This window comes from Anastrepha obliqua, chromosome 1, assembly GCF_027943255.1.
Source record: "Anastrepha obliqua isolate idAnaObli1 chromosome 1, idAnaObli1_1.0, whole genome shotgun sequence".
Classification (NCBI taxonomy): domain Eukaryota; kingdom Metazoa; phylum Arthropoda; class Insecta; order Diptera; family Tephritidae; genus Anastrepha; species Anastrepha obliqua.
Genome location: NC_072892.1, coordinates 174,135,541 through 174,160,391, shown reverse-complemented (window position 1 = coordinate 174,160,391; position 24,851 = coordinate 174,135,541). Strand labels below are relative to the sequence as shown.

Sequence of the window (24,851 nt, the reverse complement as noted above, 5' to 3'; positions counted from 1 at the left end):
GAGGGACTAGTAACCTTCGTAAAAAGATCTACGTGGTTTAAGCAACTTAGTTAGGGGAAGGAAAACAAATGCAGGTATTACAATGGCTCTTAGGGCAAGCGAGTGCCTTGTGATAAACAAGCAATCTGACTGATCTGACTGGAATTAAGGTTAGGAATTTCTCTCGAATATTGCATTTCTCATCTGATGTTGTCATCGTCCCAGTTTCTAAGCCATACGATAGGGCGGGCATAATGAGAGCCTTGTAGAGTGTTAGTTTTGTGCGTCGGGAGGGGACTTTACTGCTCAGTTGCCTACTTAGTCTAAAGTAGCACTTGTTGGCAAGAGAGATTCTCTGTTGGGTTTTGGGCTGATATTGTTATCGGTGTTAATGCTGGTTCCTAGATAAACAAAGTATCTTGCAAACTCTAAATCATAACTATCAGCAGTGACGTGGATGCCTTCGTTTTTTCCTCGTTGGAAGATGGTTCCATAAGGATGATTCTTTCGCAAGTGGGGAAAGTCTCTGGTCGTCATTCATTTGGCAGTGGTCAGGACGATTCTTCTGTATACGGTCCAAGTAGCTAGGCAGCTTCCAAACATCCTTTCGAAAGTGAGCGTATGCAAGAAAGCGAAACAACCCAGGTAATCTGGTTGTGCGCTGGCCTTAGCACCCACCACGTAAAAATTCCTCCTACAACCAAGCCTGGAATGAGAATAATTTGCTCAGTTACTGTATTAACGCCCATGAACATGTTCACCTCTTGGCAAGAGACTCTGGTGCTTTCTAAGGAGGCGTTACAGTTTAGAATAATCCGCTTGATGTTAACATCGCCGCTTGCAAAGTAAAAATAAACTAAAATAAAGAGATAAAAATGCAATTATAAAAACATTATTAAATTATTGCCTCCGCCAGTTAAACGCTAACAAATGAGACGCGTGCGTGAAAGATGTTTGCTGTACTGCTGCAAAAGAACTCAAGAAAATCGAACTGAAATTAATCGCGAATCTTTTCCATTCAATAATTCAATTGAAGACCACCCAGCAACAGCAACAATGCATGCCTGTACGCTAGCATACACAAATACATGCCTACATATTTGTACATTTGTATGCGTCTAAGTAAGTAGGTATTTAGTGCAGCCCTACCGCACGCGATGAGCGAATTTGCTCTACGAATTATAGTCAATTTATTCGAAGGTTGTTGGCTTCGAGCGTGGCATAAAGACCGAATTACTCGCACTTCCGCCACTTTGTAGTTGGTGGCCAACTAACTCAATAACTGACTGACAGGCGAATGAGCTTTTTTTTTGTTTTTGCTTTGCTGAAAGCACTTGACTTATAATGTTACCGCCCTTCGGTCGTCAGCGCCTTGGCCGCCATACTCAACGTTTGCTGTTGCCGTCGCCATCGCCAACGCCATCTCTATTGCCGTATGTGTTGACGCCTATCAATTTATTGCCGCGCTAATGACACCCTTAATATGCCTAAATATGAAAGTTTGTAAACTATTGAATTGACTGACAAATCAAGCCGTGTGCGCGTGTGTGCAATACCTTTCGGTGCACGTCACCGACCTGCCAGCCAGCAACGCCAACCTCCACTTGCCAGCCGCTGTCTACACTCGCCTTCCGCTGTTAATCGGAGTTGGATCGTAAAATTGTTTCCTGCACACTTGCAAATCACAGCCATTGTAGTGTCTACGCCATATATACTGGCTATAGATATAAATACCCAAGTATGTACATGTGTATGTACATGTGTGTGTATGTATACACGAGCACTTATGTATTTAAGTATGTAAAATTGTTTATCTCTTTGTTATTTTCTGTTTATTTCCGGCGATTCATCGTCGCTGGCATTGTCAGCGCCTACGTCGTTGGTATTCAAAACACGGCCTAACAGTCGATTCACACACTTCATTCTTGGCTAAGTTTTGCACTTTTGAATGACAGTTGGCGTGCGAGACACTACTGTCTGATGGTTGCCACCTTTGCCTAGTCGATGGTAGTTTGTTTTTTTTGCTTCGACTGTGCCACACCACACAGCTACTTGTTTGTAATGTTTTAATTGCCAATTGTGATTCTATCTTTATTAGTTGTGAATGGCACATGTGAATTATACATACAAATACATTTACATGTTTCGTTAAAACTCTTTATTTTTTTCGCAAGTTCAAATGCTATTTTTAGTAAGCTTTTAGGCGTTGAATGACACGTTGGGCAAGACAATTATTTAATTGTTGTAGAAAAAAAAATTCCTTCTTAGTTTCGTTAATATGTAAAAAAATACGTTGCTGAAAAAGTCGCGTAATATGGAATCGCCTTGTCTGAAATCCAGCTTCGCTTCAAATGGCTCAGAGAGATCTTTACCAATTCTCACTGCGCTGGTGGTGTTTGTTAGGGTCAGCCGCATGAACTTTGCGGGAATCCCAAATTCAGAGATGGCGACATAGAGATTATTCCTTGTCATATTGCCAATGCAGCTTTGTAATCGACGAAAAGATGGTGGGTGTCGAACTGCTTCCCTTGGCTCTTCTCCAGGATTTGGTCGATGGTAGATTTACCACGCCTGAAACTACACTTATAAGGTCCAATCAATTTGTTGACGAGGGGTTTCAGCCTTTCACAAAGTACGCTTGATAGGACCTTGCATGCGAGAAGGCTTATGCCACGTTAGTTGGCACAATTCACGGTGGCATATTTATTGTGTTCTTAAGTGCTGCTGAAGTGACAGTCCTTGGGCGTTCCGGTTACGTAGAACCAACTGTCATGGGAACGCTGAGATGCCAGTCGTTGACCATATTTTGCCTATGAGTATTTGCTTCTTTTGGTTAGCTCATCACCTCCTAATTTCGCCTTCGCACCCGCAGCTCTGTTGTTTTTAAACCAGGCAATAGCTCTTGCCGCCGTAGTCGAATGGGTTGGTGCGTGTCTACTATTCAGAAATCGGAGAGAACGTAGGTTCGAATCTCGGTGAAGCACCAAAATGAAGAAAAAGTTTTTTCTTATAGCGGTCGCCCCTCGGCAGGCCATGGCAAACCTCCGAGTGTATTTCAGCCATGAAAAAGCTTCTCATAAAAAATATCTACCGCTGGGAGTCGGCTTAAAACTGTAAGTCCCTGCACTTGTGGAACAAGACGCACACCACAAATAAGAGGAGGAGCTCGGTTAAACAGGTTAAATGGATACACTAAACACCTAGAGCATATATAATAACTCTACAGACCTCGTAATAGTCGGGCGGTAGATCGTCGACATCGTCATCAGAAACGGCACTGCTTGGATCAATTTTTCCATGGATGTGGGTGTCCATGTCATCACCGTTTAGCAGCTTTGAAAAGTGACGCCTCCATAACATCAGCCTGCTCTTGACGTCCGTTACCAGGTTTCCGTTTTCTCCGTTTCTCTGCTTGCACATTCATATGTTAAATCGATATAAGAAACCACGTGCTCGGGCAACGGATTCTGATAGAGGGGACAAAAAAAAATATTATATTTTAGCTAAGGTCCTGAAAATCACCTATCAGTTCTTTTTTGGTCCGAACTGGTGCGATTTGAAAAGAAACCATCATATCTTTTATCAGTCCAAAGGACAGTTTATTTATTAGTAGTTCGGGTACTTCCGCGAAACTATTTTACACGAATATTGTTTTGTAACGATCGAAATGCTAAAAAGGTCTTAAAGCCCCCGTGAAGTGCCTTGCGGATCGCGAGTGAGAAATAGTGAGTAAAGGAAATAGATATTAGAGGCGTTTAGTTACCAAACTTTAAGTTTTGGGCTTATTCGATAGACTTATCTCCATTTGATCACTACTTCTTTTCCTTCATCGCAATAGGAACAACACAATTTGGCTTTAAGAAAGTGTTTAGGACCAGAGAAGCAATATTTAGCCTTCAAATGCTTACACAAAAATCACAGGACGTTAATCAAGATATCTGTATGTGTTTTATAGACTACGAGAAAGCCTTTGACAAAATACAACATAACAATCTATTTAAAGTAATGAAAGATTTGAACATAAGCAAATATGACGTCAAATGTATACAAAACTTGTATTGGAATCAGACTGCAGAAATTAGATTCGGAGACAGCACCACAAGAGAGACAAAAATCTACAGAGGAGTGAGACAAGGTTGCATTCTATCGCTACTATTATTTAAGGGGTAACACCACTCTACACGCGTAAAATAAACACGATTTTTAAAGAATTTTTTTGTATAGAAACAAAGGGAAAACAATCACTCTGATTTGGGAAGTTATTACTTATATACTAAAATACAAAACTACAAAGTTTGATCGAAAAATTTTACAAAATGGCGGCATTGGAGACATTTTTGTAATGTGGTTTCTCTTGAAGGAGCTCCGCGGCACGCAGCACAGAGGGTGCAAATTTTAATCTGCAACAAGGAATTTTTTTTTCTTAATCTATATAAGAATAGCTAGAGAAACACGTAGGGGATTTAAAAAATATTTATTTTTATGGAATTAGCAAGCATTTGAAGGAAGAAACTCTATTTTGGACTAAAAAAACGGCACTTAAATAATTATAACAATCGTTTAAATTAATCTATCGAAAATCCCCTACGCTCTTCTCTTAAGAAGGTTATTATACAGACGTAGTGAAAAACCTGATTAAAAATATTTAAAATTGTTTGAGTTATGCTGCGTGCAAATTTCAGAAAACGTGTTTTGAGAAAAACGCGTTTAAAGTTTGGAAATTTGGAGAAATCGTTAGGTAGCAGTCACTAACGCTTGGTTAAAAGCTTAAAATATTTATGAAATAAACTTCGGTAACGTATAAAACTTTTTGTTCTGTATTTTAAAAGGTTCAAAGAATTTTTTAAGCTTATAAAAAAAAAATAAATTTTTTGAAATTTCTACAGTGGTGTTACCCCTTAATGTGTACGCCGAAAAAATATTTGAAGAAGCAATAAATGACGCAGAATTAGGTATTAAAGTTAATGGGATATATGTATATGAATAACATTCGCTACGCAGACGATACAACGTTAGTAACAAACAATTTCCAAGATCTCCAAACTATTGTAAACAAAGTGGAAGAACTCAGCAAAGACTTCGGGCTAAATATAAATATTGATAAAACCAAGTTTATTATGGTAAATAAAAGCAGCAGAGACTATTCCTATGCGAGACTAACCATAGGGGGCAAAACAATAGAGAGAGTAAAAAGTTTCAGGTATCTGGGTGTATGCCTGAATGACCAATAGGACCATGATCAGGAGATAAGAGGCATAATAGAAATGGCTAGAGCTTCCTTCATGAAGATCAAAAAGATACTGACACGCCGGGACATACCAATCGGGTTAAAGACAATATTTTTAAAATGTTATGTGTGGTCAAAACTCTTATATGGATGCGAGGCCTGGACACTGAAAACCGTAAGCATACACCGACTAGAATCTTTCGAAATGTGGTGCTATAGAAAAATGTTGAGAATAAGCTGGAATGACAAAATATCAAATGACGTAGTGCTAAATAGAATGCAAACCCCTAGGAACATGCTTACGAACATAAAACGGAGAAAAGTCGCTTATTTCGGACACATAACATAACAAGAGGGGACAAGTATTATATTTTAATTCCTGCTGATGCAAGGAAAAATTGAAGGACAAAGAGGAATTGGTAGGAAGAAAATGACATGGCTAGACAACATCAAAGAGTGGACAGGTTTCAAAACAATCGGCGAACTAACAGCGGCAGCGGGAATCAGACAAAAACATAATGACATCATTAATAATATAACCTGGCAACCGTACGACTAAGATCATAATGACGTTTGTATGTAATCGCGAACAACCAGCATGGATACGCCGATTAAGAAGAAGAAGAGAAATTTCAAAAAAATCGCACAAGCACTAGCTTCAGTATGTAATAAAGGATTTTTTTTTGATAAAGAAAAAAAAATATACGCAACTATTTTCCTCAGCAGGGTGGGCCATATAGCGTTTGCTTTTTGAACCACCTATTTTTTGAGAATGGTAGCACAAATGACATGTCAAATGTGTTTATAATTTACTTAAAGGTTTGACATTTACAAAATGGGACGCTAATGCTTGAACAAAATTGGGAAAATGGGCAGAAAATATTTTGACCGAAGATGAGCATTTTTATCGAAAAATCATCTTTTCTGATGAAGCTCATTTTCACATCGGTGGCTACGTCAATAAGCAAAATTATTAGATTTGGGGCTCAGAAAATCCACACGTTACGGTAGAGAAGCAAAGGCATCCACAACGAGTCACTGTTTGGTGCGGTTTTTGGTCTGGCGGCATCATCGGGCGAGGAGCCTAGGTTACGGTAAATGGCGAGCGTTACCGTGACATGCGCAACGAGTTTATGTTTTCAAAAATTGAAGAGGATGACATGGACGACATTTGGTTTTAACAGGACGGTGCAACTTGTCCCACTGCCAAAGTTACACTCGAACTTTTGGCTACCGTTTTTGAAAACCGAATAATCAGCCGAAATTCCGATATCAATTGGCCGCCTCGGAGCTGTGATTTAAGCCCGTTGGACTATTTTTTGTGTGCAGGGGTTAAGGACAAATGCTATGCGAACCATCCAGAGACGATTGATGTTTTAAAATACGAAATCGAAGTTGCCATTCATGAAATTGGAGCGCAAACAATCGAAAATGTGCTTAAAAATAGGGTTGATCGAATGGCCTACTGTAAAGCCAGTCGGGGCAGTCAGTTGAACGATATTATTTTTCATTCATAAATGACAATGTTCAATCTTCAAAATAAAAAAAAAGTTTGAAAAAATATTGATTAGTTTTTTTATAACCGATTCAAAAAGCAAATTTTACAAGGCCCACCCTATACTTACAGCCATATCGAAGCAAATGTCACTACTCTTTGACTGCTTCTTGTCTACATATTTAGTGCATTCTTTCAGACTTGCGCTCTAACAATTATAATCAATATGATAATTAATTTGTATGTGCGACGTATGCTCACAGTTTCCAGTTTTCTTAAAGCTTTTTGCTTGGTGCAGGTAGGCTGCTTGACGTTTTTTACCCTCACTCTGGCGTTCTCACTACAACTTACCTTGCAATCAAGAAAAATAACCAAGTAGTTCGCCTCGAAAGTGAGACTCAAGTTATCCCATCTAGTTTTGGCAAAGTGATTTCGAAAATACTAGTAAAATTTGTCATACAGAGCTACTGCCATTAGCTCACCTTTCAATGGATGAGGGCTTAATAGTTGTGATAAAGATAAAGAAAATCTTTGAAGTTAAAAAAAAATATGGGACGTTCCGAACATTGTCCCAGTGAAATAAAAGATTGCTGAAGAAAAACAAAACATACATATAAAAAAATACAGAAAATAATTGGATGTTTAGGGAAAATGGGGTCCATTGCTTTTCCACTGCTTTGCAGATTCGTCCAGAAAATCACGGTTCTATTATAACCGATTGTCATATTGAAACACCGACCGAAATAAAGGGTGGTTAAGTTTCAAGGGCCGGTGTTGATTTTGAATGAAATACAATCTTTTTAGGAAATTATGATCATCAATTACGTATGGAACAAAATATCGGCCAAATGGCCGCCCTGGCCTCAGCGGCACACCTCCATCCGATGGTCCAAATTTTCGATGACGCTGGGGCATAATTGAGGTTCTAAGCTGTTAATGTTCCGAATTATCTCATCCTTTAGCTCTTGAATTGTTGCTGGCTTATCGACGTACACCTTTTTTTTCAAATAACCTCAAAGAAAGAAGTCCAACGGTGTCAAATCATGTGATCTTGGCTGCCAATTGACATCGCCGCGACGTGAAATTATTCGGTCATCAAATTTTTCGCGCAAAAGAGCCATTGTTTCGTTAGCTGTGTGACAAGTGGCACCATCCTGTTGAAACCACATATTGTCCACATCCATATCTTCCAATTCGGGCCATAAAAGTTCGTTATCATCTCACGACAGCGAACACTATTCACAGTAACTGCCTGACCGGTCTCAGTTTGGAAAAAATACGGCCCAATGATGACGCCGGCCCATAAACCGCACACCAAACAGTCACTCTTTGTGGGTGCATTGGTTTTTCGGCAACAACTCTTGGATTATCATTCGCCCAAATGCGGCAATTCTGCTTATTGACTGAAGATGATTTTCTTCACGAAGTGCGCGATATGCATTTTGATTTCAACGCCCGTTTTCATAATAAGCCTGAATAACTTTATCGCGTTGCTGGATTGTGTATCTTTCCATGGTTCAAATTGAGTTAGTCTGAAATTGAAAAAAGTGGAATGAAGTGCAGAAAAAAACTTGACGTTTAGGTGTGGGTTACATTCAACATCGGCCCTTCAAATTTAACCACCCTTTATAATAATTTAGTAAAACAGCAGCGAAGTGTTAGATCCTAAAAGGTTAAGAAAAAGCTAAAATTCTATGTGAGTGCAGTGACTGTGCGAAGACTGAAAAACTTTTAACGAATCAGTACTTGAAGTGGCCACTCTCAAAATGGTGAAAGATCGACATCAGTACATAGGAAGTCATAAATAATCAACCACAATACAGCGTAGGACCGTTAAATATCGCAGCCAAAGTAATAGTAAGGGGTTAATAGGGGAATTAAGATACATTATATATGGAATTGATGGTATCGTGGATCAGCAAAAGAGGAAATGTCAATGAAATGAGGCGATAACGGCGCCAAACCTACGAGCAACCGAGCAAAGAACTTCATTCCCTCGATAGTCGGCTCTAAGTTACCGGAAAGCCGCAAGGACTTGTCATTCCAGAGCCATTCCCCGTACAAGTATGGAGAATGTTTATGCTGCTATAACAACAATAACAGCAAAGAACTTCTTTCGCGATAACAACATCAACGTCATGGAGTTGCCAGAGCAATCACCTGACCCGAACCCCTTCAAACTCTTCTGGAAGTATATAAAACACAGTGTTTTCGATAGAAACCCACCAATGCAAACGCGTTGTTGCAAATTGTACACTCTGATTGGGCAGATATCCCCAATCCCATGGCAGCCGATTCTACGTGCCGGAATCACTCCGGCTTTTCCCGACTGAGGGCTACAGCCCAGTAAACTAGCCCTGCCTAGTGCGCTAAACCTCTCAGATATCCCAGTCGAAAGATGCAGGCGTTTAGTGGACTCTCTGCAGCGTAGATGTGCCGCCGTCTTTCTTAGTAAGGGTTTAAGGATTAAGTATTAGCTGGGCCTTTATTGTTCGTTGCGTAAAGACTTATTATTTTGGGTCATGTTGAATTTCTTCATTTCATTTCGTTTTTACTGATATTTTTGTAAGGAGGATTTTTCGGCTACTTGTGAATTTTGCTTGATTTATTTGAAGTGAGTTCAAAGAAAAAAAATCTTCTGTTCTAAGTAGGTATATTTGCATTCATAAAATTTTATTTGGTTTATTTTGGAAGAAGTCGTGCTTTCCTACTTTGGAGAACGTATTCCTATTAATTTGAACACAACTGCATATCAACCTAAATAAAAGCCTGCCATTTAGTTGTCCTTCACTATTGAAACCAATAATTCAGCCAAAATGCATACATTTATGGGTCTCATAAAAGCAATCAAACGTCAATTCACACTTAAAGCGAAGAAACTATGATATATTGATTATTTTGGCTGCTAGGCTATCACAAATATGAAATGGCATAAATAGATTGCATGTTGAAAGCCAAGAATGCCAATGATACGTCTATGCCCAAAATCAACACAGTATAAGGCGATGATTACTGAATAATTCACATACCCAACAAACACTAAAAACTGTATTCACAAATCCTTATGAAATTTACGATTCTCAAGTTTATTTATTTACTCATTCATTCAAATGTCAAACAATAAACTCCAATGTATCTTCAACTTTTGATCCGTTCAAAGCACATCCATATGTACATAAATTTAATACGACCGTAAAGGGTTAATTAAGTCATTTTTTTGGTCGAAAATATTTTTTTTTATTATAATATAATTCATTTTCTTAATTTTTATTTATTTTTTCGTTTTATTATTTTATTATAATTTGTTTTGTTTTTTAATTTAAAGTTTTTTATTTTTATTTAAAGTTTTTAATTATTTTATGATTAGGATTTTAGAAATTTTTTCAATTTTAATTTTTAAAATTTAATTTTTTAATTTTTTTAAATTTGAATTTTTTAAATTTAAATTTATGGTCATTCCATCAAGGAACGAGTGGACGGGGGGCTACACTAGAGGACAGGGCCTGGTGAACTTGTTCATGGATGGATCGAAGTCGGAAGGAAGGTTGGCGGAGGAGTCTTTTGAGATAAGCTCCCTATCAGACTCAAATTCAGGTTACCGGACCGCTGCAGTGTGTTCCAGGCAGAGGTAGCCGCAATCAAGGAGGCAGCTGATTGGCTGCTCACATGCGTACTAACAGTCAGGAAAGAAAATATTTACTCCGACAGCCAAGCGGCAATAAAGGCCCTCGAGTCAGTGACGGTGCATTCGAAACTGGTCAAGGAATGCTTGACCTCACTTTCGACTGCGTCCGAATTCTTTGACATCAGCCTCATCTGGGTTCCTGGTCACAGCGACATTGCGGGAAACTGCGAGGCGGATAAGCTGGCCAGACAAGGGACATATGAGGTGATCTCCCCGCAAAGGGAGAGAATTGGGATCCCCCTGATTACATGCGGTCTGCTCCTGGAATGATAGGCATCGCGCCAACTCAGCGAGCGTTGGGTAAGTACACAAACTTGTAAGGTCGCGAAATCTTCTGGCCACGTGTTGAGGTTGACAAAAATATCAGCTCTCGGATCTCGTGGGTTTTCTCACAGGTCACTATGAGCGAGGAATGCATGCTGTGAGACTTGGAATTACCTCAAGTCCTTTTTGCGATGGATGTATGGAGGATTAGGTGGAATCATCTCAACACCTTCTCCTTAGCTGCCCTGCTCTGGCGTGGCTAAGATTCAGGCATCTTGGCTCTTACTTCTTTGCTACGCCTGCTAATATAGCTGGCGCTGACATTAAAAATCTTATGAATTTCATCAGCACCACAAAGCGGTTGGCGCAAACGCAGCATAGTCATCGTTCGTAATCCACACGCTCCTAACCATCCCAAAACCACCTCTCCCCGCCCTCTCCCTGCATCCCATCGGTCTTTCTCTCTCACCTCACCCCCTTCATAATGGTATCACAAAGGACGAGTCCATTTTTCTTCGTCCAAGTCTGCTCATTCCTTGGGCAACCATACCAACCTAACCTAACCTCTGGTCATTAAAATAATTACCCCTCACGTTCATATAAAAAATGTAAGTGTTTTAAATTAATAATACAATATTATGGTGATTTTTATTTCACAGATTATTGTACGGCAGGTTTCTGTGGTTTCTTACTATAGTTGTTTGATATTTTGTCACAAATCCTTTTAATATTTGAATATATCCATCCCGAATCGCTTCTTTAAATCTCCCCATAGGCTTAGGTCGGGTAGAGTGGCTTGGCCAAGCCATAATTTTAATTTTATTTTGTAAAAACCATTAACTTTCTTACATTGAGGAGTGTTTTGGGTCATTACCTTACATAAAAAGCCACGGAAATGGTATATTCTCTTCAGCAAATGGTACCAGCACTTCGTGAAATATGTCTTCGTAAATAAATGTGTGAATAGGTCCTACTGATGGCGCTCCAAGCAGTAAGAAGGCGTTGTTCCTAAGCAACGACAAGGGGGCATTCACACTATTTAGAACTGGTAGCGGCAGGCTAATCACCTACCCTGTCAGAAATCAAATAGATTAACAAGTCTTGTCGAGGCCCTATGCTCCCGAGAGGAGTGAACAAGAAAAAAAAAAGAAAAAGGACCTACTCCATACCAAGAGAAGCATCCGCAAATCATTATGTTGCCGTGTTGTTGACTGCTTGTGAATTGGGGTGAGAACTCTTGTACCTTAGGACGTCTGACATTTCGCCCAGCATCATTTTTAAATAAATTTATTTTTATTCCATTGTGATATTGAGCAAAACTTGTTCTCTTCCTTAAATTTGCTTGTTTCAATAGAGGAACTTTACGAGCTGTTCTTGTTGTTGTTGTAGCAGCATAAACATCCCCCATACATGCTGCTGGAGTGACAGTCCTTGGCCGGATATACATAAATCCGGGTCGTTCCGGTTACGTAGAACCGACTGTCATGGGAACGAACTTTACGAGCTATCCTCCCCTGGTAGGTTCATGTTGTCGAATCGACGTCGTACAATTCTCGCTGATACTAAGTTGTTGATTTCAGCTGCAATGGCCTTTTATGACTTAAAAGGATCCCTCTTGGCATGGGCAACAATTAAATTATCAGTAGTAAAAGTCGTTTTCTCTTTGCCACCAAGTCGTGCTGTGGTTTTTTGGGCTTACATTTTTTGGACCGTGCAAGTGACTCCGCCACAAATTTGTGTGATACTTTTTTTGTTGACGAAGTATTCGTATGCGGATTAGCTTGTACCTTTCCAACAGATATTCCTATGCTGTAATTAAAAATAATATGCCAAACCTCTTTATAGCCACCTTTGGTGTGCATCTTGTCGCATATCTCTCTAATCTCTGCGTTTCGCATAAGATCTCTGCATCTGAACCTTGTTCACTGCATCTTGTGTTACAGTTGTATCTGCTCGGGCTTCAACGGCATAGGTCGAACGCATGTTTTATAAATTCGGACTTTGCTTTTTAAGTTTAGAGGCTTATTTCGCCATATTACATCGCGTAAGCATCCAGAGATTCGTGCCGCTTTATTCATGTTGTTGTTTACTTCAGCTGACAATTCTTTCGATGGTGTAAATATGGTGCCCAAGTATCAGAATTCCATAACCTGTTCGATACTCTTTCCAAATATTAGCTTACACCTGAGTGGCTATTTTTATATTGTCATGCTCTTCGTCTTGGCTACCGATATCTGCATATAAAGTGCAGAAGCAACTTTCCCGAAGGCATTCGGCATCCGCTGAAGATCGTCTTCGTTGTCCGACATTGTAACTGCTGACAGTGTCTGCATTTTTCTAGCTTTTTCTCAAGCTGTTTTTAAAAAAACTTTGTACTTTTTATTAAGAATGCTTCGATTCTCAAATGGTGGTTTGAAATACTTCCAATATTCAAGTTAACCTCAAACTGATCTCAAACTTCAAGGTTTATGGTGGTAGTCGGTCTGCACGACCAACTCACTTAGACCTTACAGGTCCATTGTGATACCACTGTGCTTCACGGGAACCTCATTTATCTTCCTTCGTGGAACCTTTTCGTGGCTCTTATGAAGCGTAGTATTGAGACCCCACGCCAGACAGTTCTGTAAGAGAATTAAAATAGTATTTACCTAGACCACCTGCTCTGATTATAGCTAGGGCTGGACAATTGCAAAGGAAGTGCTCGACTGTTTCTTCCTCTTCCTCATCTCTGCAACTTCTGCAATATCCATGGGAGAAAACTCCTAGTCTCGAGGAATGTCTGCCAAATAACCAATAGCCGGTGACACAAGCCACGACCTTCGAGATATTGTCTCTTGAGAGGCTAAGCAATTCCTTTGTTCTTTTCTTGTTTATTTGCGGCCATAGTAGCCTAGCTGTTAGACGCGAATCTTCATTTCTCCATGACCTATTGGCCTCTTGGGTAATGTTGTTATTTATTATTAGTTTATTCGTGGCCATCGGTATTCTAATGGTACTTTTATCAGGGAACAGTTGAAGAGCAGTACCTTTTCTCATCAGCTCTACAGTTTCCCTCAATATCTCTTTGTCCCGGAACCCAAATATAGCTGACCTGGAATACGACGGTAATATTATTTAGAGCTGCTCGGCATTCCTGTGCAACTGTCGATCTTAATATAGCCGCATTCATTGATTTAATGGCCGCCTGGCTACCCGGGAATATATTTATAGTCGTTTTTGTTACGGCATGCATATTTAGGTATGTAGCCACTTCTTTTACAGCTAGAACCTCTGCCTGATAGACGCTGCAGTAGTCTGGTAGTCGAACGAATAGTTCCAGTCCTGATTTCGAAAATACTCCATAGCTAACCTTATCGTCTAGCTTGGCACCATATGTATAAAAGTTTAATTCTCCCCTTCTTCATGGCCTTGGTGTCTGCCACTCCCTTCTTGACGGTTTACTTGTCTTGAAGAGCTTGTCGAAGATAAGTCTAGGAGTAGAATAGTCTATTTCTTGTTTGTGGCTGTTCAGAGTGTGCAAAATACAGGCTTGGCCAAACCGTCGTTCTTTCCATAGCGCCATACTTTTGAGTCTGAGAGCCGATGCGGCGGCCACGTTTTTCCCTACGAGATTTAGTGCAGGCAAATTGATTAGCACTTCCAGCGCTTTGTTTAGGTAGTCCTTAAATCATCAGGGATGCATCAAAGAGCTGTTCTTTCGACCTTACTCATGATTTTAGCGTAACTCGCCTTTAGATTAGATGGCCACCATACAAGTATTCCAAACATTAAGATTCACCTAACTGCAAGGTTTACTGGGATGTTAATTACCAAATTTATTTTTGCATGTATTTGTGCACATACCCACATATGAAGCGATTTGCTAGGAGGGTTTCATTTGTTTTGGTAGCAGATCGCTGAATCAATACTACTCGCCATTTGTTGACATGCAGCCCGAAAAATAAGGTATGAAAATAGCAAAAATATAAGAAAAACAATGCAGTTGCATATAAATGAAGCGATTGTGGCATGAAAGTTCAAGGTATAATTATGGCGCATAGTGGGTGTGGTGCGCTGATGTTGATGGCGGTAATTCGTTAAATTTATTGCATTTTTATGCCTCAGACACAGAGGCATAAACATCGCTTAGAAGAACAGCGCAGTAATGGCATGCGAGTTGCTTAAAAATCACGAAAGGGTGTTGAAGTTGCATGCGCGCTACGATGGCTGTGCCGATTGTGGCAGGAAGGAGGTGACTACTGCCGCACACACACACATACACACACAGCCTAATGCATATGAGCAAGTATGTTAAACTTATCGCTTGCTGCTTGCAACGCGCGTGTGAATTACCTAATAGCAGCCAAGCGGCAAATTTATGGCACCTTTATTTTTACCCTTTTTGCATATGTTGTTGTTGTTTTTTTTATTATTTCTATTCGCCTTTCTGCGCAGCCCAGTGGAAAAAAAGAAGACGTTTGCTGCCGCCGCCGCTTGGCTTTTGTTTTCGACTTGGTGGCCCACATTCAATGGCGCTCACAATGAAATGTTTCTGCTTCGCTATAAAATTTTCAAATGAATTGTATTCTTTCGTTTATTTATCGTAATTATTATCTATAACATTTGCTTTGTGCATTAATTATTACACGGTATTTGTTAATCGTAAATGTATGATTACATTTCTAAGCGTCTAATTTACAAATTAATTAATACAATTCAATTTTGTTGAATAATTTACAAAAACAAAAAGAAAAAAAAACAGTAAGGGAAAAAACGAGTTGAACGAATGGAAAATTGCGCCAGCCAACGCCGAAGGAACTCAAGTACGCGGGAAAAGAGTAGTGGGGGGCAGCGAGTATATGGAAGTTTGCCAACAACAGCGATCACGACCACGCCCAGTGGCGGCAATTAGCCGCAGATAAACCGAACAGTGGCCGTCATTGTAAGCGCTCCACGCTTGGGCGGCTGCAATTATGGCTGTTGCTGCTGCTGCTGCTGCGATTGCTGTGGCTGTTGTTGTTGTTGTATTTGCTGTTGTTGCAACTGCAGCTGCTTCTGCTGTTGTGCCTGCTGATGCAAATACAGCTGATGTTGCATGAATTGTTGGTGCTGCTGTTGTTGCTGCTGCTGCTGATCTCTAAGCTCTCGCTGTTCGCGCTGCAGCTGCTGCACTTGCGCTTGTGCTTGCTGTTGTTGCTGCTGCTGCTGCTGCTGTTGCTGCATATGTTGTTGCAATTGCTCGTGATGCTGTTGTAGTTGTTGTTGAAATTGCTCGCGCAATCGCTGGTGTTCTTCTGCATCCATTTCGCTCCCATAATCATCCATATCGATCACTTCATCCTCTTCCTCTTCGATGAGATCCTCCTCATCATCCTCTTCCTGATCTTCGAAGCTATTTTCAGAGCTGTCGTTTTTGTTCGCATCGTTGTCGCCCGCCTGACTGCCGCCTTTCTGACTTTTCGAGTCACTGTCGCCCTCCTGCTGCATACGTTTGTGTTTGGTGCGCCGGTTTTGAAACCAGACTTTAACCTAAAACGAGAAAAAAGTGAAATTAGCGAAAGCTGAAATACCATTTCACTTAGATTAAATGGAAAACTGCTTATTTAATCTTGGGTTTGTTTGGGTGGTTGGTTGGTGGCAATGCTTCCCACGCGACTACAGAGGTGCTTTCTCGAGCGACTCATATATCGACTCTCTAAAAAATTTCAAGCATAGGATCTGATACAGTCCCGAATTGCAAATAAAGTAGAAGAATAAATTTACTTAAGTAAGTCTGCTCGCAGTCATTCAGGTGGCAGCTGCGCCAGGTTCTCTTAAAAGAAGGCCCCACTGCTGAAGCATTAGTACTTTTCTTGTGACCAGTGTCCGGTAACAGTCGTTACAATTCTAGAAACGACTGCTCTTGGTTTGTGTAGCAAATCTGCTGTTTTCTTTTGTATGTTTGATCACTTCTTTCTTGGCAACCCATGAAGCTAAAATTGAATTCCTCCTTTTAAGTATAGCCAAGTGACAAAACTTTTTAATCAGGTATATTCCTCAATATCGAAATGCCAGCATGGCTTTTGTGCCACTAAAATCTACCCACACCAATCTTATCTTAATTTCAAATAAAATTGTCAATGTATTTGAAGATCAAGCTCAACTTGGTGTTATTTATAAAGATTTTTCAATAGCCTTCGATAAGGTTGGTCAAACATTCCCATGGCAGCCGGTTCTACGTTACCGGAATGACTCGTGTTTTTCCCAAGGGCTGCCGCCCCAGTAAACTAGCCCTGTCTAGTGTATCGTATCCCAACGAGGTCAAGCTACAACTTAAGGTAAAAGTCGATGGCACACCAATTCCGACGGTTAACAACCCCAAAATACTGGGAGTTACCTTTGACAGCTTGCTCTCCTTCTCAGCGCATGCAACCGCTATTGCAACTAAAGTACAGAATCGCAACAAGGTCCTCAAGTCACTTGCCGGCAGCACTTGGGGCAAAAACAAGGAAATGCTGCTGTCGACTTTCAAGGCAATAGGCCGGCCGGTTCTAAACTATGCTGCGCCTGCCTGGTCGCCTGGAACCAGAGATTCGCAGTGGACGAAGCTCTAGACCTGCCAAAACGCTGCAATTAGGACCGCGACAGGATGTCTTATGATGTCCCCGATACAACACCTACACGATGAGGCCCATATGCTACCTGAGAAGGAGCATAACAAAATGCTCAGCAAGCAGTTTCTGTTAGGGTGTTACCGCAGGCCTCTCCCATGCAGACACCTGCTTAAGCCTGAGCCACCTCCCAGACACATCAGAAGGCATTTCCTCAACTACGCGGACGAGATCCAAGACAAAACAGACAGACAGCTACTGGATCGGACAGTGTACAGACGGGCCATAAACGACATTCATCGGGAGACCCTTACCACCTTCTTAAGCTCCCGACCCCCGAATGCCGTTATCGGAGTCCAACCACCACCAATCGCAGACGAAAAGCTCCAACTTCTCCAAGAGTCCCGCGTAAACTTGGCACAATTACGTTCTGGATACTGTAGCAGGTTAAGTTCCTACTTATTCAGAATCAACCCCGACATACTAAACATATCGTACCCTAAATACAAAAAGGTCACAACTCAAAATGTCCCTTCTGCTCAAATATGAACGAGACGTTATCAATAAAACGGTCCATGGATGACATATGGCAAAAATAAATTTTTTGTTTTTTGGTAGGACTGTTATAAGCTTACGTGGCAAATTTCAGCGTGATATGTCACATAGTTTGTATTCTGTGCTACTGTAAACAAGTCAAGCTCGAGTGTGGAAAATTTTGAGTTGTGACCCTTTTGTATTTAGGGTGCGATATGTCCGGCATGTGAAGGCACCCCGCACGACACTAACCACCTTTCCAATTGCCCCATCAAACCCACTCATTTAACGCCCCTCCCCCTCTGAACCCAACCCGTCGAAACAGCTAGTTTCCTGGGCCTACCGTTAGAGGAGCTAGACGGAGACGACTGGTGATTACACTACACTGACAGGGCAAAGTTACTGCTACAACAATAGCAACAAGGTTGATCACACTATTGTTATGAATAAACTCTCTGTCTTTGGAATTAAAGGAACACTTTCAAAAATGTTCAGCAGTTTTTTAACAGGGAGGAAGCTTTTTGTAAAAATAGATGCCGTGAAATCGTCCTTAATAGTAAACGCGTGGTCTGACATACCTTACGGAATACACTGAGGTTCACTGCGGTTTCTCATTTTTATTAATGATTTGCAAATTCATTTTCTTAAAGTGAAATGCTTAATGTTTGCTTAAAACGTGAAGTTGTTTTTGAGAAGTCGTAAATGCAGTAATCTTCAAATTGACCTTGAGACTTTGCACGCCTAGTGCACAGTGAATAATTTAGATCTCAATGTTCAAAAATGTTGTGATGTCTCAGATTCTAAGAGGACTGACTAGTCCTTATACTTTCAATAACAATCTAGATGGCAGGATATTGAAACAAAAAATAAATTATGTATGAGGAATGCTTATGCGGCTACAAAAACAACAGCAACAAATACAAGACAACAAAAGCAACACAAACAACCACAACAACAGTAACGCGAACAACAACAACAGTAACACCACTAACAAGAACAGCAACAACACCAATACCAGCCGCAACACCAACTACAACAACAACAACAACAACAACGCCAATAACAGCCGTAACACCATCAACAACAACAGTAACACCATCAACAACAACAGTAACATCAACAACAGCAACACCATCAACAACAACAGTAGCACCATCAACAACAGTAATACCAACAGCAGCAACAACAACAACAGTAAGAGAATCAACAACAACAGTAACACCATCAACAACAACAGTAACACCATCAACAACAACAGTAACATCAACAACAGCAACACCATAAGTAACACCATCAACAACAACAGTAGCACCATCAACAACAGTAATACCAACAGCAGCAACAACAACAACAGTAAGAGCATCAACAACAACAGCAACACCATCAACAACAACAGTAACACCATCAACAACAACAGTAACACCATCAACAACCACAGTAACACCAACAACAACCGCAACAACAACCTAGGAGACTTCTCGCGAGCTTTCTCAGTTTGTCCTTAGGTAGGGCTATGAGTTGCCTGAACCTCCTTTGATTATACACCCCCCAGTAAGGACCTCGCCTGGCGTAGCCCCATAATTTGGTGCCAGCTAAAACAATACATGACTTTAATTGACCTATTTTAGAACTTTGAAAGATTATAATAAAATCTTAATTTACTTAATTTCAATATACGAGAAACTAGATTTAAATTAGTTTAAGTAACTTCAATTCTTGCCTTAGTTTTATCAGAATAATCTGCAAGAAGTTTTTATTTTCTAGATTACAAATTTGATACATAAATATTAAAGAAATGAAATTCGAGTTATGCCCTTTTATAAAAATAATCTAAAAGAAATTACTTGCCTATCTGCCCTAACCAATTTTAACAATTTCGAATTTATACTCCTTGAAATTACTAACCTTTATTTTTTGTTTTTTTTTTGTTTGTTCTTTTTTTTGTTTTTGCGAAACTCCCTTACTTCGCTATCCGCCCTCACAGCGAAAATTCCCAAACAACTTTGCTTTGCATGACCCAATAAATAAATTTAGCCAACATTTTAATTGTACTCCTTGATTTTCAGCACATTCTTCCTGATATGCCGTTAACTACAACAGTTGCTATTAGCCACCTTATTGCTAGGACCGTTATTTACCCGCCAGGCACACAACACAAAAGGGTGTCAGAAAGTCAATTGGGTTGTGCGCAATTTTCCCACCCCTTCCTATAATTTTCCAACCCTCACTTCTTACAATTACTGACCAAACGGCAAATGCCGTGCTGCTTCACCAACTGCCTGAATTTATTGACTGCGAGTGGTGTAGCTGGCTGGTATTTACGCTTTATCCGCCACAATGGCAATACTTATCATATGGGGTTGTTTTACAGCTAATAACTCAAGTAGTTAGGCTGTTAACGATCAGTTGACATGCAATCACTTAACGGTCGGTGTGCTCACACACACACAGTACGAATGTGTGGATGTGTTGGAGTGTTTTTAAAGCAATGCACACAAATGTTAAGTAAATTGTTGCTGTTGAATATTAAGCCGCAGGGGTTGCTCTTACTTCTCGGATTGCTTTATTCGAAAAAAGGGGTTACGGCTTTCGTACAATCGTTTCAGCTATGTTTGGAGGTGGTGTAGGCGTGATTAATATATGAAACCATTTATTGAATTTGATGCCCTTTATTTAACCCAATAAATATTTTGCGATAAGTATCGCATTTGTTCGTAGGTGGAGCTGTCGAGGTTAGAATTCGCTGAACCGCTCCTTTACAGCACTTTTGTGCCCTTCGAGACTTGCAAGTGGTGACACGTGCTTGATTTTTTATTTGACTTTGAAAGAGTGTAAACGGTTGAAGACTCCCACTGAAATTCATGCATATGTTGCGTCCTTAATGCCTCACTTCAAAAAATTTGCTTAGTACGACAGTCTCTATGAACTTGAAATATTTTATATTAGATACATATCTTTAAGCAAAAAGAAAACAGAATAGAATTTCGATAGGCACCAAAATTAAAAAGATCTTCAAGCAGTTCAATCAACTACTCTGCATATCGAATGGTTGACAGTTCTTCAATTTGAAGCTGACACTTGTCTTTCCAACCTTTCAGCAGCTTTCGGTGATTAATTAGATGTTGCTAAATTTATTTGCTTATATGAAATATAATCATAATTACAGGCAGCTAGTATCTGGGGCTATCAGCCTAAATGTAATTTTAAATGTTTCTGTTCTACTATTTTTTTTTTGTGGAAAAGTAAGAAAAATAACAAATATCTCAAAGGTTCAAGCTGCATATATCGATAAATTCGTGTTTTGGACGACCTTTCATTTGATAAGAAATTTTCGCCCGAATCACTAACATTTGATATTACATTCTCCTTAGTAGATTTTTAAATTTTCTACCTTAGGATACCCTGCTGAAAAATTCATTCGGAGGCTTGCTACTACCTGCAAGGCGGAAGAAATTTGCTCTACCATTTGATATTTCGTTTTCATAGTTAGCGAACCTGGTCGACGCAGTTTATCCTGCAGTTGGCTTTTCTGAAAGTGTTTTAAGTACCCATGTTCTGGAAGTTTGAAATCAAAGAAACAACAACTAAAAGAAAAATCGCTGCCGGCGTGAACGAATTCGCAGAAAAAGTTCGGTATTTTTGCTTTTGTTCGTATGCATTGTCTACTCATAAACTATACTCACTTTCGTGGCAAATTTCGCTTCTTAACAATGGAGTGGAGAGCTAAGGAAAATCACATTGTAGTGATTGCGTTACAAAAGTGTGGTAAAGGTGCGAGTGAGATTTACGAATTGCTGAAAAAAATTTAAAATTTCGAGAACATTTGTTTACCGCACGATCAATCCTTTTTCCCAAACGTCTGAAGTGACAGACAGAAAAAGAAGTGGTCGTTTTCGCAAGCTTCGAACCAGTGTAGCTATAGAAGCCGTTCGTGAAAAAAATCTCAGAAACCCCTCTAAAGAGCAGAAAATATGTTCAGGGAAATGGATGTATCGACCAGATTCATGTCAAGACTAATTAGAGATGAACTCCACATGAAATCCTTCCGTCGCTCAACTGAACTGGTCATCTTTGGACAATGCGCATGAAGAAAATTAAACGCGACAGATGCAAGCAGCTTTTTTGGTGGCACGAGGCAATAAAAATATTCTCTTCACAGATGAAAAAATGTTTTTAATAAGCCAAACGACAAAATCTATGCTAAAATTTCTAAAGACACAAAAAATGTTGTTTCAAATGTTCAGCGTGTTCAGCCTCAGCAATCCAGCAGTTGGGCAGTACTCTCTTCAATGGACAGCGTTGGATCACCCAGAAAGATTCTGATCCAGCCCATAAGGCAAAAACCACCCAGCAGAGACTGAAAAACAATATTCCTAGGTTCACAGCTGCAGAAGATTGGTCAAGATCTTTAAGTCCATTTCTGAATCCATTGGACTACATTTTGTGTGGTAAAAATTGGAGAACATGGCCTGTCGAAGGCCTCATAGAAATTTAGAGAGTCTCAAACAATCTTTGGTTCGAGTACCGACGTCAGTATCCTTGGAAATCGTGCGTGCTGCAATAGCTGAATGGTCTAATCGTATGAAGGCTTTTGTGAAAGCAAATGGTGATCGTTTCGAATGAAAATTGAGAGTTTTTTATTTAATATTTGCATAACTAAATAAAACTAACTGCATTAAAAAAAAAACATTATAATTTCATATCCATAACGAACTTAACTTGTAACAGAATTTATAGCAGGACTAAGTAGGTGGTGACATCCCTAATAAACCACCAAAAACACGCATAACCGTAACGATCCGGCTGTATATCCGGTTTGAATAAAATGTGAATTAAAAACAGTGATTTTATTTAATAACTTTAAAAATTTGAACTGACTTACAGATTAGCAGATGTAACTCAATGCTATATTAAGCTGAATTAGTCGGTTATTGCTTTTAATTACATAGCACTGTATTTCTTCATAAATGATTTTTTTCGGTTATCATTCAACAGATTTGATCGACAAATATTGCGACTACACTCAAAGTAAAATTTCTTACTAAAAAATGTTCATGATTTTCTATACGTCCGCAATGAGTCGAAATGCCCACACCTGGTTACTGTTTATTTCAACAATAGAAAAATAACAAGAAAAAAGAAAAAAATATTTACCTGTGTTTCCGTGAGACTCAGTCCTTGCGCCAGTTGCTTCCGTTCGGCACCCACCACATAGTGGTTACTCTCGAACGCGTGCTCTAGCTTCAACAGCTGCGTGGGCGAAAAAGCGGTGCGCACACGTTTCGGCTTGCGAAATGGTTGTAGCAGGAAATCTGAAAATGAAAGAGATTTAGAATTATCGAATAGCAGTGATTTTAGGAATGGCAATAATTAAATGATAGTTTCATGAATAGTTAAACGGATTATGTAATTCACTTTTGAGGAAATTTCAATGCGATTGCCAGAAAATTTGAATGAAATTCACTCAAAAGTGAAATTTCAATGAAATTCACTCGAAAGTTAAATTTCAATGAAATTCAGTCCGAAATGAATTTCAATGCGATTGCCAGAAAATTTCAATGAAATTCACTCGAAAGTTAAATTTCAATGAAATTCAGTCCGAAATGAATTTCAATGCGATTGCCAGAAAATTGCAATGAAATTCACTCGAAAGTTAAATTTCAATGAAATTTAGTCCGAAATGAATTTCAATGCGATTGCCAGTAAATTTCAATGAAATTCACTCGAAAGTTAAATTTCAATGAAATTCAGTCCGAAATGAATTTCAATGCGATTGCCAGAAAATTTCAATGAAATTCACTCGAAAGTGAAATTTCAATGAAATTCAGTCCGAAATGAATTTCAATGCGATTGCCAGAAAATTTCAATGAAATTCACTCGAAAGTGAAATTTCAATGCGATTGCCAGAAAATTTCAATAAAATTCACTCGAAAATGAAATTTCAATGAAATTCACTCGGAAATGAATTCAATGAAATTCATTCGAAAGTGAATTACAGAATGCCTCGTATATCTAATATAATTTTTTTACAATAAAATGATTTGGCTTTAGCAGTTTTTGTTGTTTTAATAGGACTATGAATAAGTTCGTGCGGTTTTTTTTCGAAATTTGAAACTTTATTGACGTAAAATGGTTACAAATTTAATATTCAAAGTATTGTCCATCGCTTACTACTACTTTTTCCCATCTTTCTGGCAATTCACGGATTCCCTTTGTGAAAAATTCGGTCGGTTTTGCCGCAATCCACGAATCGATCCATTTTTTGACTTCATCGTAATTACGGAAGTGCTGGTCAGCCAGGCCATGTTGCATCGATCGGAAGAGATAGTAATCGGATGGCGCAAGGTCTGGACTATACGGCGGGTGGGGTAGGACATCCCATTTGAGCGTTTCTAAGTATGTTTTGACCACTTGTGCAACATGTGGCCGAGCATTGTCATGTTGCAAAATAACTTTGTCGTGTCTATCGGCGTATTGCGGCCGTTTTTCTCGCAGTGCTCGGCTCAAACGCATCAATTGTCGTCGGTAGACATCCCCCGTAATCGTTTCATTCGGTTTTAGTAGCTCATAATACACAACACCCAGCCGGTCCCACCAGATACACAGCATAACCTTCAGGCCATGAATATTCTGCGCCGACGTCGATGTTGAAGCATGGCCAGGGTATCCATACGTTGCCCGACGTTTTGGATTGTCGTAATGGACCCACTTTTCATCGCCAGTCACAATTCGATGCAAAAAACCCTTTCTTTTGTGCCGTTGAAGCAGTTGTTCGCATGCCATAAAACGGCGTTCAACGTCTCTTGGCTTCAATTCATACGGCACCCAATGGCCTACCTTTCGGATCATTCCCATGGCTTTTAAACGTTTGGAAATGGTTGATTGATCAACTCCCAAAGTTTTTGCAATCTCTTCTTGCGTTTGAGCCGGATCTTGATCGAGCAATTCCTCCAATTCGGTATCCATGAACTTTGGCGGCGCACCCTCGCGTTCTTCGTCTTCCAAGCCAAAATCACCACTTTTAAAGCGTGCAAACCACTTCTGGCACGTTCGCTCAGCTAGAGCATGCTCACCATAAACTTCCACCAAGATACGATG

The 24,851-nt window shown here is 39.8% G+C and overlaps 1 protein-coding gene across 2 annotated transcripts in view; it reads right to left on the bottom strand.

Annotated features, from left to right (window-relative positions):
- Positions 1-15,235: 15,235 nt before the first annotated feature.
- The window catches only part of LOC129241445 (homeotic protein empty spiracles), a 43,770-nt gene continuing 34,154 nt past the window's right edge, over positions 15,236-24,851 (bottom strand). The window contains exons 2-3 of one of the 2 annotated variants that reach the window (XM_054877765.1): positions 22,908-23,065; positions 15,236-16,158 (exon numbers count right to left, since the gene is read on the bottom strand). In XM_054877765.1, the coding sequence (XP_054733740.1) occupies positions 15,601-16,158; positions 22,908-23,065 (716 nt within the window). In that variant the 3' untranslated portion in view covers positions 15,236-15,600. The remainder of the gene's footprint in view (positions 16,159-22,907; positions 23,066-24,851) is intronic. The other variant, XM_054877754.1, reaches the window with a different exon arrangement.